Source organism: Haliotis rubra, unplaced genomic scaffold (genome assembly GCF_003918875.1).
Source record: "Haliotis rubra isolate DU_JTF1 unplaced genomic scaffold, ASM391887v1 Scf256, whole genome shotgun sequence".
Lineage (NCBI taxonomy): Eukaryota > Metazoa > Mollusca > Gastropoda > Lepetellida > Haliotidae > Haliotis > Haliotis rubra.
In genome coordinates, this window is record NW_025766625.1 from 359,326 (window position 1) to 375,595 (window position 16,270).

General features: G+C 39.7%; 1 protein-coding gene across 3 annotated transcripts in view; it reads right to left on the reverse strand.

Annotated features, from left to right (window-relative positions):
• LOC124279747 overlaps window positions 1–16,270 on the reverse strand; it is a 189,625-nt gene continuing 173,355 nt past the window's right edge. For all 3 annotated transcript variants that reach the window (XM_046715613.1, XM_046715614.1, XM_046715612.1), the window contains 4 exons: window positions 14,428–14,571; window positions 6,787–6,975; window positions 5,291–5,551; window positions 1–4,819 (listed from right to left, as the gene is read on the reverse strand). In XM_046715613.1, the coding sequence (XP_046571569.1) occupies window positions 4,518–4,819; window positions 5,291–5,551; window positions 6,787–6,975; window positions 14,428–14,571 (896 nt within the window). In that variant the 3' untranslated portion in view covers window positions 1–4,517. The remainder of the gene's footprint in view (window positions 4,820–5,290; window positions 5,552–6,786; window positions 6,976–14,427; window positions 14,572–16,270) is intronic.

The window sequence follows — 16,270 nt, forward strand, 5'->3', positions numbered from 1 at the left end:
TATCTGATCAGAGATTTTTTTCAATCTTGTTATTAATTGTTTTCTTTTACACTTGAATGGATAAATCTGAATATAAATGCGACGTGTGTCTCTTGTAGACACAACATACGAGGTAAGCAGGAGGGAGACTGGGCACAGATTATTGCTTAGTTCTAGCTTGATTGAAGTTTTTGATTTTCTGTTGTCACATTGTGTATCCTACCCAGCAATTAATGACTGCCCTAATTTACACAGAGACCATGTGTTTAACACCTACCAACAGCCCTTAGACACAGATTGAAGGGACTCTGGGCTGGGGGGAAGGATTTCACCCGAACAATTATTGTCAATACTTGAGAAGTTTATATATAAACTTTTTGCAATGTAGTCAGTAGAGAACCAGAGAGTACTCTGGCCACTGAAAACAGAACAGTAGTACATCACATGCATGACAATGTTTCCTATGCAACATGTGCCCCAGCCTGGTTGCCAACTATATCAGGCAAAGATAGTAGTAAAATTTATTGTAGGGCTTCTTTGACTTATATGTGTTACACTCCACATCATATCATTACTTCACTGGAGGACCGCCTCCGTGGTGTAGTGGTTAGAGCATCCGACCGACATGTATTTCATAATTCTCCATAACATTTATTTGTAGTGGTTTGTTACTGATGAAAATAGAAACTTGAATCTATATGTGGTCAGGTTTGACTAGAATTATTGTTGAAGAAAGAAAACACAAGAATGCATGAATTCAAGTTCTATAAAAACAACAGTAACAGACATTTGATGAAGTGAGTTAATGAATAGATACACATGAGAGCAGATAGGAATCTGACGAAAACAGACTTACCCCTATAGGCTTTATGGTGGAACTTTGAGTCCTCCTCTGTGTTCTATGGTTTATAATCTCAAGGCTACTCTCATTTATACCAGTAATGTTCATTTATTGGACTGAAACCTTTCATTTACAGTTTTGTGGCACAATATCCATTTAAAGTTTATCTTTTGTTCTTAGAGGCCACAGAAGAGAATTTTTCAAGAAATTCTGTTTTGAAAAGTATATTTTGATTGGCAGTAGTGTTTGTGTATGACACCATTGGTTCAACTCCGGTGCATTATAATTGTGTCAAGAAATTCTGTTTTGAAAAGTATATTTTGATTGGCAGTAGGGTTTGTGTATGACACCATTGGTTCAACTCCGGTGCATTATAATTGTGTCAGTCAGACATGAGGATGGGCTGCTATCAGTACACATGTACCAATCAAGGTTTATAACTGATCAACACACAGACTTGTTATATGGCTTTGTTCTGGGCTCTAGTTTAAGTAAAGAAGATGTAGATGATAGTGAACACACTGCAGCACAATGAACACATGAGAATATTGTGATAATGGTACAATACACAAGTGCTGGGAGATATTCCATATAATCACCTCTTTCCTCTAAATGTATTCCTCTCAGTGGGCTGTAGACGTTGAATGAGCAGAGACTCTTCAATGGGAGAAAGGTGGGGTATATTTATATGGAAACTGGTCTGGTATTTGTTAAATTTGAAAGGCTGAAAATATATTTCAAAGTTTTTACACATTTAATATGGATCCTTATCATGATTGATGGTTTGGAATTCTCTTAACAAAAAATAGCTGTTAACACCGATTCTTTAAGCTAATGAACAAAATATAATGGATCTTGAGCGACATGCAAATCTCTGTATTGCATCTAATTTCAGCCTTAAGCAAGTCCAGTTGTAATTGTTTGCTTTTTCTCAATTTCTATCTCATTATTCGAAATGCAGGAAATGTCAGACATGATCTGAGGTTATTTTCTATAAATAAACATTAAGTAAAATTTATTTAATTTTAAATTAATATTCTATTTCACTAAGATTTACATTGCATCATTCTACCTCCTTGAATTCAATCTATCAATTTGATTGGCTGGGAGTAATTATATGAGACCCAAATGTCAAATTTATTCAGCTTTGTAGTGCTTCTTGTCTCATTTATAAAGAATCATCTGAATGGTTTTACAGGTGATACAAATGTATATATTTGACGGATTACGGAAGAAAGTGCCGTGCACAGCTCAGACGTTTTGGACCAAGATGGCTGTTTCCAACCAGTGGCAAGGACAATCTAGGCACTCAATGGCAGGGTGCATGCATATAAATGCCGAAAAACCTGAGATTGCAAACACATCAGCATTTCCTTAAAAACTAGCATACCATAAAACTTTGGCAAAATGGTTACACACAAATATCTGTGCTTGAGCATTTCGTTAATTTCCACAGTAACTAACCATCATAATTTGAGAGGCGTAAATTATGAATCACGTGGTTCGAAGACTCAACAGTCACATAAAAACTGATGAGGATGGATGCAGATTTTCACAAACAAGATAATCACTGGATACAATGAGTGCACACACAGAATATCGGAATGCTAAAACACTTCCATATCAAAATGTACTCAGAAAATATGGCTGACATTCAACCTTGTGTACAGACAATTAAATCAACCTCCACGACAATAACAACAGAACTGAAGTGAAATAAAGAAATAGACATTGTGAATAGACAGTGCAGATATTTAATTTGTAAATATATTATGCAATACTACAGATCTTTGACGTCAATATTCAGTATGCTGATATATAGAGACTAATATGAACAGTCTAAGGGAGAGAACTCTGATGTGACCAGCACATGCTTTTGTCAAATATTTGAGGTAAAGCTACACAGGTTTAATACATGTGACCAACAAATGGCTAATAAGTGATAGGGTGGACTTTTCAGCAGACAAAATGTCCTTGCAGTCAGTCAAGTAATTCTCATTGTAAATTTAGATGTGTTGCAGTTTTTATTATTACACATATTTTTCAATAAAGCTTGCAAAAGAAATGCTAAAAATGTTCAACTTTCTCTCAGATTTTGATGTGATTTTATTGAACTTTCAAATAAATACTTGTTAAATATCACAAATCTGTGTCAAAGGGAAGTTGCATATTCTATAAACTGTTGAAATAGAATGAAATGATATTCGTTGCTAAAATAACAGTTCATGACACTGGAATAGAAACGGTTGCTTAGATTGAACTTCAGAGTATGCCCTATAGTTACAGGAAATGGTCAGATCAATGTTGGAATATATCATATATTAAAATTTATAAATTTTATCAAAATGTTTACAAAACATTTATCACAGGGGGAAGCCATTGGTTAACACTAATATCATGACTGACAGTAGCACAACGGACCAATGAGCAGAGCAAACATCACCAGCTGCAGGTGGACCAGCTAGAAGTCTTCTCAGAAACAACACTCATGCCATAAATAATATATTTGATCATAGCTGTTGACTATTTGATACATGTGAGAGGGCTCTGGGCTATCTATCCCCAAAATAATTTTTTTAACATTTTACAAAAATATTCATGATTATTATTGTTATTTATATCATCATCTATAATGAACATGTTACATGTTCTCGAAGGTAATTAAAATATATATGGCCTCTCAATTCAGAGGCAAAAAATGTGCTGAAGTGCTGACTAAAACCAAATAATGTTGTGACTATAAAATTCCCAGGCCTCCCAAGAACATCAAATAGTCAATCTCTCATGACACCTCTGCCTGTTGGCTTAAAATATTAATATGGAGTGGGGTAGCGGCGGTTAAAGTGCTTGCTCATCACGCCAAAGACCCGGGTTTGATTCCCTACATGGGTACAATGAGTGAAGCCCATTTCAGGTGTCCCCTGCTGTGATATTGCTGGAATATTGCTGAAAGCGGCGTAAAACCATATTCACTCACTGCAGTTAGCCTTAGCTTTGGTAAAGAGTAGGAAAGAAAAATGGATGTAAACGTCACCTTAAGGTGTTTGGTGCAAAAATGTTAATAAACATTTAGACATGATTGCTGCAAGCAGACTTGATTGAACTGTGAGAATTGTTTCTGCTTACTTTTAACTCTCACACATTGGGTTTCATTGTCCGCTTCGTGAGAGCTAACATCCTGTGTCTGTTTTCCAGTGTCCATTGTTAGATATAGCTTCAGTCGATGGCTTAAGTTTTCTTGTAACAGATCAACTTGTTCGGTATGTCACATTTCAGCTCAGGATTTGTAAGGGCTTTAATTGTAATGTGGAAGTTCCATAACGGTCCTGATTACACTGACTTGAACATCTTGGTGCATCCTCTTCTATTTCCCCCAATATGTTTGTCACACTCCATATGTGGGTTACACACAATCACCTCATTATGTACACATTTCAACAGCACTGTTATTGCCCGTACTAATATTGTCACTAGGGGTTAATGTACAACTTGAAAGTTGTATCAAAAAGAACTTTTGTGAAAATGCACAAAAATATCTTCTTTTTCTTCTCACAAATATCTCCATAACAATTGCACTTGCACATCACAACCACATAACAAGGGGAGATGACCTTGTTTCAAGGGAGGTAACTCTCAACTATCACAAATCCTTTGGTTACCGCCATGGCACACATTTGCACTAGAATGTTGGAATATTTCAGCCGTAATAATTACTTAAACTTCTTGTTCCTGTGTCATTTCGTAATGTGCCACGAGGGCTAAATCGAACAAGTACAACTTCGATACGGTCTATAGATTCTGCCCGTTCTATTGATGAAGCCTCCAAAGGATGATGATTGGAGGTGACATTATGACTATGAGTGGGTTCTGTAACGTCCAATTTGGCGCGCACATTGCGTTTATAATCACGTCCTATTTTGATGAGAATCACGGTGAGGAGAATGATGATCCCAACACAGACTCCGAGGACCAGATACAAAATAACCTTCTCAACATTCTCTGAAAAGACATCAATGTACAGGTTAATGAAAGGTCAAAGAAGATAATATTTGTAATATCATAATCTGATATTTATATCAAGAAATATTAATCATCAACTAGCATGAACTTTTGTCAGGACTGTGCAACATTAGACTTCTTCATGAGATCACACAATATTCTGACAGTGTAATGATTCATGTATAAATATTCTGAAGTATGGTACAGTTTCTGTATGCTTGTGTGTAGAATGGACTGGGTTAGAACTGGTCTTCAGCAACTAATGGAGATGACTAATGGTCAGACTTCGCTGACTTGGTTGATACATGTCATCGTATCTCAAATGCATAGATCGATGCTCATGATGTTGATCACTGGATCATCTGGTCCTGACTAGATTATTTACAGACCATCGTCATATAGTTGGAATATTGCTGAGTGTGGCGTTAAACAACAAACAAAAACCCAGAACTTGTGTGTAAAATGACTTACTGTTCAAAAAGTTGACAGCGTTGAGCCAGTTCATGAGAATCCCCATGGATCTATCTCTCTGTTGACCAGCAGGAACGGTGGTGTAGTTGTCGCAGGGGTTGGTGGTGGTGCCACTGCTGGCTTCAGTTGGCTTCGTCTTGTCTTTGATGGGCGTGTCCTTGTCAGGGTCGACAAAGCCTGGGTTATTGTCACCTGCCTTTTTGTTAGTGTTGACGGAGTTGGGGTCACCTTTGCCTGACTTCTTGTCAGATCCTGCAGCATCTGGAATACAGGTAATCATGTGGGTTATCCTGGAATACAGGTAAACATGTGGGTTATCCTGGAATACAGGTAAACATGTGGGTTATCCTGGAATACAGGTAAACATGTGGGTTATCCTGGAATACAGGTAAACATGTGGGTTATCCTGGTATACAGGTAATCATGTGGGTTATCCTGGAATACAGGTAAACATGTGGGTTATCCTGGAATACAGGTAAACATGTGGGTTATCCTGGAATACAGGTAATCATGTGGGTTATCCTGGAATACAGGTAAACATGTGGGTTATCCTGGTATACAGGTAATCATGTGGGTTATCCTGGAATACAGGTAAACATGTGGGTTATCCTGGAATACAGGTAAACATGTGGGTTATCCTGGAATACAGGTAAACATGTGGGTTAAACATGTGGGTTATCCTGGAATACAGGTAAACATGTGGGTTATCCTGGAATACAGGTAAACATGTGGGTTATCCTGGAATACAGGTAAACATGTGGGTTATCCTGGAATACAGGTAAACATGTGGGTTATCCTGGAATACAGGTAAACATGTGGGTTATCCTGGAATACAGGTAAACATGTGGGTTATCCTGGAATACAGGTAAACATGTGGGTTATCCTGGTATACAGACAAGGTGGTGGGTTATACAGAGTAACAGACATTTGATAGGTCATCCTGAATAACAGATAACATAGTGGGTTATCCCTGGTAACCTATATTGGGTTATCATGGGTAACAGATACAGTGATGGGTTATCCCAGGTAACAGATAAGAGGGTGGGTCAACCTGAGTGTACCTGAGTGAACCCAACCAAGTCAACCTGAGTGTACCTGAGTGAACTCAAGTCAACCTGAGTCAACCTGAATAAACCCAAGTCAACCGGAGTGTACCTGAGTGAACCCAAGTCAACCTGTGTGTACCTGAGTGAAATCAAGTTAACCTGAGTGAACCCAAGTCAACCTGAGTGTACCCGAGTGAACCCAAGTCAACCTGAGTGTACAAAAGTTAACCTGAGTGTACCTGAGTGAACCCAAGTCAACCTGAGTGTACCTGTGTGCACCTGAGTCAACCTGAGTGTACCTGAGTGAACCAAAGTTAACCTGAGTCAACCTGAGTGTACCTGAGTCAACCTGGGTCAACCTGAGTGAACCCAACCAAGTCAAATTGAGTGTACCTGAGTCAACCTGAGTGTACCTGAGTGTACCTGAGTGAATCTGCCACTGGGACGTACCTGCTGAAGCCTGCTCAGGCCTGACTGTGATCACCTTCCTGGATGTCTTGTATATTGGCGTGGATGTCTCACTGTTCTTGGTCAACACGCCGGCCTCGGTGCTGCTACTTCGCAGGGAATTCTTCCTGTCCTTCTTGTGATGCCGCCTCCTTTCTTTCCGGTGAGCTGCCTTAAATATTTTTTTAGGAACTGAAACAAAACATAAGCTAGTTACTTTAAAGACAACATAAGGAAACACTTTAAAAAAGAGTAGGGGAAAACCAGTGATTCTGAACTCTGCGGTCACCCACTGTCTGAAACAAAATCTAAAAAGGTAACATGTAGTTTGGTGAAATAACGTAAATAAAGTATTGGGAACAGATTTGTTTCAAAAGCATTCAAGTTGGTGTAAAATATCTAGAAAACTTTGTTCCATCATTGTATTCCAGTATACACCTCCAAACTGACAAATGACCTCAAGCCCCTGTAGGGCCCTCAGTTGTCAGGGCCCTGTTCCTCAAAGCGATCGTAGTGCTACGATAGTCGTAAGCATTAGTTAAAGTATGAGAGTTACGATCATCTTAGCGCTACGATCGCTTTGAGGAACGGGGCCCTGGTGACATTGGGGTGTCAGTGTCTAAGGTGCCACAGTTTGCTGTACAGAGTTGCATGCCTTACGTTTGCCAGGATCCTATGATCTCGAGTTCGAATCTGAAATCAGCCCGGATAATGATTCTAGTTTTGTCAGCACCCATACTCCTATTCAAGGATTTCACTAAAACAGCTAATATCTAAACATAAAAGATCAATGCAAAACAATACCCAGTTTTGACCATCCTCAGAAAGAGATTTGATTTTAATTAGACCTTAATTAATCCAGGCAATCCTCCTACGTTGCTGACAATACAGATTTAACCTAAACACTGTTCAAAGTGTTACACCCAACTCACTCACTCCACCATTGGTATGTTCCCACAATACAACAGCAAATTGGTAAGTCCTTGATGGCTCTACAGAACCTGCTCACACACTTGGCTGCAAAACTGCCTCCAATCACACCATGTCAGCCTCTCAATACTAGCTATCAAGCCATGTGGTTTACGCCACGCCGCGGCGCCAAGTGGTCATACAACAAGTGCCTTATGTTACAAGACCTTCTACCAAATTGGTGTTCCCGAAACAAGACACAAACACGCTGGCACCACACGTTACATCAACACGCAACAAATAACACCACAATGATATGGAATGTACCCAACACTCACTTTTCAGCTCCAAGCTCGGTCATCGTGATAGATGCACAAAATGGTGGTTGTCTTTTATCCGGGCAACACTTAGATAATACAATCATTACCATGCCAGTGGTGCAAACACCGGAACAAGACTGCCTCATTAATTCCAAATCGTAGCAGTCTGACCTAATTAAAGCAATTAACTGCACAGAGCAGATGACTCAACATATGCCAGCTTCAGTACCAGCAAGCTATGGTAGCCCTCCTAGTTCACTTCTAACTCCAACAATCAATAAAGTCACACTCACATATTTAGATTGCGGCTCCGTTTCAAGCCCTCCCTATGAGGATACAGCTGGGATAATCACTTAACTATCATGTATAACAACGTTACAAGAACACTCAGCTCATTTGCTGGTCAGATGCTTCCATATGATATAATATATATCAAATATCATATATAGCAGATACCATTCACATCATCTAATCATTTATCAATACATTTAAGATTGGAGAGATGAATTAGGCATTGAAACTTAAAAACGATCAACATTTGATCATCAACTTGTTTCATTATCAAAGAATGAATGAAAGGCATGAAATCTAACTGAAACAACATGAAAGGGGACTTAACGAAATATATAAAAGATTTGGTGATCAATTTTATCATGACCAAAAAGTTTAGAAAGAAACAAACCAAACTTGGTACCTAAGTCTCCTGATAGATCTGAGATTGAAAGGAGACCATAGAATATCACATACATGCAAACTTGATCATCATGACTGAGAAGTTCTTTGTATTGACGAATCAATCAAACAACACAATCAAAATATACCGGTTATTTCCTATACAAGATATACATTTTCGCTGAAGTTTCATATGATTATTAAAACATATTATGATTCACAAGAAAAGGAATGGTTACCCGTGGTTGTCCTGACTGTGGTATATTTCCCAGTGTCGGTGTGTGACGCAGCGGTCAAAGTGCTATATATACCGTATTACATGTGTGACACAAGGACATCCGGCCCTGTGGCAGTATAACTTCCTTTGGTGGCAGGAAATATGGCTATACGCAGTCTATGGAATCTCATACATTTCTGGTTACCAATGAGGGTTTTCCTGTCCTCATAAATAGCTTACGGTCTTTCTGTGGCAGATACATACATCACCGTGTACAACAAGCAGGAATTGTTCTCCACCTGTCAACAGTGTGGCGGTGGTGGAACATTTACATAATTGCTGGGTTCTGTGCCAGGAACCGGTGTGCTGCCATGATGAATGTCTTGTATGAATACGGTTTATAACATGAATGTGATAAACAGAACTGTTTGATGTCACTGGGTTTATAACATGCATGTGATAAAGAGAACTTTGTTTGATGTCACTGGGTGAATGTCTTGTATGAATACGGTTTATAACATGCATGTGATAAACAGAACTGTTTCATGTCACTGGGTGAATGTCTTGTATGAATACGGTTTATAACATGCATGTGATAAACAGAACTGTTTGATGTCACTGGGTGAATGTCTTGTATGAATACGGTTTATAACATGCATGTGATAAACAGAACTGTTTGATGTCACTGGGTGAATGTCTTGTATGAATATGGTTTATAACATGCATGTGATAAACAGAACTGTTTGATGTCACTGGGTGAATGTCTTGTATGAATACAGTGTATAACATGAATGTGATAAACAGAACTGTTTAATGTCACTGGGTGAATGTCTTGCATTAATGTTTATCATCAGGTGACAGCGTTAGCAGATTTGTATGGTGGTCTTGTATTAATCCTCAGGTGAAAGTGGATGTACCTATGTGACTTTTCAGGGTGAATCTTCCTACAATATAGACAACTTTTATGGATAGGAACTTCACAAAGTTTGTCTATATTGAACTTCCCAAATTCTAAAATGCCACTCAAAGAAGTGAATTTTCCTGCACGAATGTGTCACTGTTAAAAAGTCAGTCACACAAAGACCATTACCTTCCCCAACAATGCACAGATAGAGAATAGCTGACATAATGTCATTATTCACTCACTAACTCCTACACTCTACAATCATCCACCACCTATGACAGACTGACAAAAGCCATTATGTGCAAGTTGGCTGACATTTGTATGGTAAAACAGCACCTAACCCGGACTGTACATCGGGTTGAAAAAGGTCATGGGATAAACTGCCTTCTCCATTCAGATATTACTTTTAACATTTACATCAAAGGTGTGTAAAAATCAAATATGACAAACACTTTCTGGTGGATGGTGAAGGTTAACTGTACTTTCCTCATCATGCGAGTCGTGAAACAGATCAGTGGCAAACCTCGCTCATAACTGTATCAGCAACTCAGATTCCCCTAGCACAAAGCAGTCAACTGTCAGTGATGTCATCTAGGAGTGGTCAACTGTCAGTGATGTCATCTAGGAGTGGTCAACTGTCAGTGATGTCATCTAGGAGTGGTCTGTAATATCATCTGGAAGTGGTCAGTTGTTAGTATTGTCATCTGGAACAGGTCAACTCTAAGTGATGTCATCTGTGAGTGGTCTGTAATATCATCTGGAAGTGGTCAGCTGTCAGTGATGTCATCTGTGAGTGGTCAGCTGTTAGTAATGTCATCTGAGAGTGGTCAGCTGTCATGTCAGTGATGTCATCTGGGAGTGGTCAGCTGTTAGTAATGTCATCTGAGAGTGGTCAGCTGTCAGTGTTGTCATCTGGGACAGGTCAACTGTTAGTAATGCCATCTGGAAGTGGTCATCTGTCAGTGGTCAACTATGAGTGATGTCATCTGTGAGTGGTCAGCTGTTAGTAATGTCATCTGGGAGTGGTCAGCTGTCAGTGATGTCATCTGGGAGTGGTCAGCTGTCAGTGATGTCATCTGGGAGTGGTCAGCTGTCAGTGATGTCATCTGGGAGTGGTCAGCTGGCAGTAATGTCATCTCGGAGTGGTCAGCTGTCAGTGGTCAACCATGAGTGATGTCATCTGTGGTCAACTGTTAGTAATGTCATCTGAGAGTGGTCAGCTGTCAGTGATGTCATCTGGGAGTGGTCAACTATGAGTGATGTCATCTGTCAGTGGTCAACTAGAGTGATGTCATCTGGGAGTGGTCAGCTGTCAGTGATGTCATCTGGGAGTGGTCAGCTGTCAGTGATGTCATCTGGGAGTGGTCAACTATGAGTGATGTCATCTGTCAGTGGTCAACTGTTAGTTATGTCATCTGAGAGCAGTCAGCTGTCAGTGATGTCATCTGGGAGTGGTCAGCTGTCAGTGATGTCATCTGGGAGTGGTCATCTGTCAGTGGTCAACTATGACTGATGTCATCTGGGAGTGGTCAGCTGTCAGTGATGTCATCTGGGAGTTGTCAACTGTCAGTGATGCCATCTGGGAGTGGTCAGCTGTCAGTAATGCCATCTGAGAGTGGTCAGTGATGTCATCTGGGAGTGGTCAGCTGTCAGTGATGTCATCTGGGAGTTGTCAACTGTCAGTGATGCCATCTGGGAGTGGTCAGCTGTCAGTAATGCCATCTGGGAGTGGTCAACTGTCAGTGATGTCATTGGGAGTGGTCAACTGTCAGTGATGTCATTGGGAGTGGTCAACTGTCAGTGATGTCATTGGGAGTGGTCAACTGTCAGTGATGTCATTGGGAGTGGTCAACTGTCAGTGATGTCATTGGGAGTGGTCAGCTGTCAGTGATGTCATTGGGAGTGGTCAACTGTCAGTGATGTCATTGGGAGTTGTCAACTGTCAGTGATGTCATTGGGAGTGGTCAGCTGTCAGTGATGTCATATGGAAGAGGATATGCAATTGCAGTGAAGACATTTTGGAGAGGTCAAATGTCAAATATGAATTCTTACATTTTGGGCATTGGCTTCAGTTGTCTACAATCAAAGAAGTGATCTGCTGGCAGTGTAAAATGTGCCCGTCCATTTATAAAACCATTGATTCACTGGCATGTAAATCAGGCTATACCAACATGAAGATCCTCCTAGCTTAAATCCATGAAATATTAAACCCAAACCCACAAGATAAACCATTTAGCAGACTCAGCAAAGCTGATTAAATTCTAGCGCAGTATCAAGGGTCTTCAGAATTTTAACACCTTCAGCAAATATGAGAGCTGGAGTTATTTCTAATCTCAGGCATGAAGCCACAAAGACCCACATCAAGAGGGTGACTTTTAATGGCAGGTGGACAACTCCTCTATGTGAACTGGTCAAGGTGTCAGGTTGAGTGTGAGCTTATGTCTGGAGAGAACAGGAAGCAGCTTAGTGTTACACAACACCACGCTACAGTTCATCTCCTTCCTATGCAGCAGATCCCATTCCATGTAGGGATTACTACAAGACATGCGGTAACTAATGAAAGAACATTCTCACAAAGAGAAGCTCCACAGATAAAACTACTGAGTTTTCTTGCAAATAGAAATGTGTATGAATGAGTTTGCTGTAATAGTGTGCACTTGTAGGACATTGGAGAGATCTTTCTTCTACATATTTTATAGGACAGTCGAACTATTTCTCATCTTACTATTCTCCTTGGAGACAATCATAGGACTTTAGGGACCTGTTCTCACTTATCATTCCAAATTCATGCTTAGGACTAGGGACCTGTTCTATCAAGACATTATCACAAGGATTCCTAGTACACTACGCTTCTCTCTTTTGTATTAAGATCTAACATTATCAGATTGTCACTTCACATAAAGGTTTGGTAAACTAAAATGCACAATTGCTACCGAACATTTACCAACTGACTGCAGCAGGAAGAGAGCTGGTCTGAAGTACATCACTGTTGTCAGCTAGAGATACAACATCTCCTAAACCTCATACAGCCCATCTTGGATCAGTTTCAACCCCAATTTGTTCCACTATCATAAACTCCCATAAACCAATATGTCAATTACCCATATCTACCTCACCCTCCTTTAGAAGAGCCACATATCACATGTTTATAAATGACATCCTTAAAACTGTCAAAAATTTATCAGTTGTTCCCTATATCTTCTAAAATTGTGGTTTCTTTTCTGTAGATCACTTACATGTATTTCTAACACCATCAACAAAATGAGGGAAGGTATATATAACGGAAGGCTTCTTTCACTGTAGTAGGGGTACAACATATTTAACCCATCACAAGGCTTCTTTCCCTATAGCAAGGGTACAACATATTTCACCCATCACAAGGCTCCTTTAACTGTAGTTAGAGTACAACATATTTGACCTATCATAAGGTTCCTTTAACTGTAGTTAGAGTACAACATACTCTACCCATCACAAGGTTCCTTTAACTGTATTTAGAGTATAACATATTTTACCCATCACAGGGTTCCTTTTAACCGTAGTTAGAGTACAACATATTTTACCCATCACAAGGCTTCTTTCACTATAGCAAGGGTACACCATATTTTCCCCATCACAAAGTTCCTTTAACTGTAGTTAGAGTACAACATATTTTCCCCATCACAAAGTTCCTTTAACTGTAGTTAGAGTACAACATATTTTCCCCATCACAAAGTTCCTTTAACTGTAGTTAGAATCAACATATTTTCCCCATCACAAAGTTCCTTTAACTGTTGTTTGAGTACAACATATTTCCCCCATCACAAAGTTCCTTTAACTGCAGTTAGAGTACAACATATTTTACCTATCACAAAGCTCTTTTAACTGTAGTTAGAATCAACATATTTTACCCATCACAAGGTTCCTTTAACTGTATTTAGAGTACAACATATATTACCTATCAAAAGGCTTCTTTCACTATAGCAAGGGTACAACATATTTCACCCATCACAAGGTTCCTTTAGCTATAGCAAGACATATATTATACATATAAGAAAGCTCCTTTTTATTATATCATAATTCTGAGTACTAACATAACTACCAACATTTGCATATATCTAGGTAGAAACCCTCTCATGTCACGTCTTGGGGTCATGATATCTCATCTCTAACAAATTGTGTTCTCCCTTATATGCAATGATGATAGAGCAGTGTTTGAAGAGGTTTACATTCCACAACAATCCACTGTGGTGCCGTTCTGGGGACTGACACTCCTGGTAGAAATTCTCCTACTCAAAGGAAGTCATTAAGGACACCAAGTAATTTTTCATTTTCACATGACGATAGTTAATCTGTCATACCATGAACAAATTTGTTCTTCTTTAACTTCCTTTGAAGCTCAGCTGTTGTTTATGTACAGTTTATGAACCCGCCATTTAACATTCTTGGAGACAGGGCTTTGTGATTTTATATAACAATAATAATCCCCACCCAAATAAATATACCTGTAGAAGTTTCTGTAGTGCTGAACATATTTTTGGTAGATTAATATTTTGTTCTTTCGTGTAAAACATAATTTCAAGACACAGTGCCACACAAACCTATCTTCTAATGCACAACACACCTGATGGTTCAGTTTCACTCACCACATGTATAAGTTACGTTTAAATATTTATTGACCCTTTCTTCACAAGGGTTTCCAAAGACGTACTCCTCCGCCTCCAGAACACACTGCTTGCGGCCATGACACTTGCTGCGAACTGCCTCCACAGTGTTCCGCGCCTGGCAGTCTGAAACATCAACACAGATTCATTATACATACAGGTGATTCATTTAAACAAGGGCAGCTTAATAGTAAAACAATCTTCTGTATAGCAGACTGAAATCATGTAAGAAAGATTGTACTGCCTGATCCTAGCCTGCCTTCAGGTCATACATGTACACAGTTCAAATGCTCTTCCAGGTGAGGGGCCGTGGGGTAGCCTAATGGTTAAAGCGCATTTCATATGCCCTGAATCCCCACATGGGTACAAGTGTGAAGCCCATTTCTGTGTCCCCCCGCCATGATGTTGCTGGAATAGTCAATAATTTAAAACCAAACTCAGTCAGTCAGTGATGCTTGTTTTGCCATGATAAGTCAGTGAAAACTAGTATTTGTTTGACATTATTTATTAGTGTGATCAAAATAACCTAAAAAATGTCTGCCTGCTCATATATTTAAAATATTGGATGAAAATCTGAAAGTTAATTTACATTGGCCTAATTTGTGGAACATTGAAATGAATATTTCATACATTTCAAATACAGATAGGAAAACATGACATGATTTGGCACACTTAAACCATGGATGGAATAAAACATGTGTTGGCTTGCTGTAAGGCAAGGACACATTCAACTGGGCTAATGTTCCAACATAACCCTGCCAAAATCTATGTCAATTTAGGTTGAGAAATATTTACAATTTCCTTTCTCCCTCACAGAATTTTTCATCCATTTTGAAGAAATACCTTTAGTCTCATGTTTTAAATAATTCAACAGAAAAAGATAATTTTTTTCTTACGACCACAACGTTTTTGTGACCTCCCTTGACTGAGAGATCAGCCCACACATATATAATTAATAACAGGTTTTTACAGTCACCAAGATCTGACAGCATCATGAAGACTGATGGGCACATGTTGGAGTATTGCTTAAGAACATGTGTTGTGACTCAACGACCAACTCCCCTCCCACCCCCACCCCGTAGTTTCCCATCATTCACCATTACATCCAGATTGTTAGCCTCTGATGCCAGTGAGGACATCGTGGAATAGGTTATTACAAATACAACATGGATATTTTTTCATCTATTATTCATATGATTGCTTCCTTTAATCAGAGCAAGTGGTATTTTGGTGACAGTTGACATTTGATTTGGCAATGGTGTTAAATGTCATTCCAGTGTGTTCTTGCAGTACTGGTAATGTGTTGAGTTACTGGTCCGACAACAGTAGATTTGTGTGCTTACTGTACTGTGTAGTTCGGTGAGATCATCACCGACACTGTGGAATCAGATGGGTGGGTGGTGAGTTGAAGAGGGGGTAGGTAAGTGTGGGGATGAGGGCGACGGTGAGTTCAGGGGCGTAGATACGCTTGAGGGAGTGTCAAGGAGGAGGTGGGTAAGTGTAGGGGTCAGTATGAGGGTGGGTTCAGGGGCGTAGATACGTTTGAGGGTGTGTAAAGGAGGAGGTGGGTAAGTGTAGGGTGAGTATGAGGGTGGGTTCAGGGGTGTAGATACGTTTGAGGGTGTGTCAAGGAGGAGGTGGGTAAGTGTGGGGGTGAGTATGAGGGTGGGTTCTGGGGTGTAGATACATTTGAGGGTGTGTAAAGAAGGAGGTAGGCAAGTGTGAGGGTGAGTGTAGGGGTGTTGAGGAATGGGTGGGTAAGCGTGAGGGTGGGTGGGTAAGCGTGAGTAACATTTTCTATGTTACCAGCTGGAAATGCCGAACT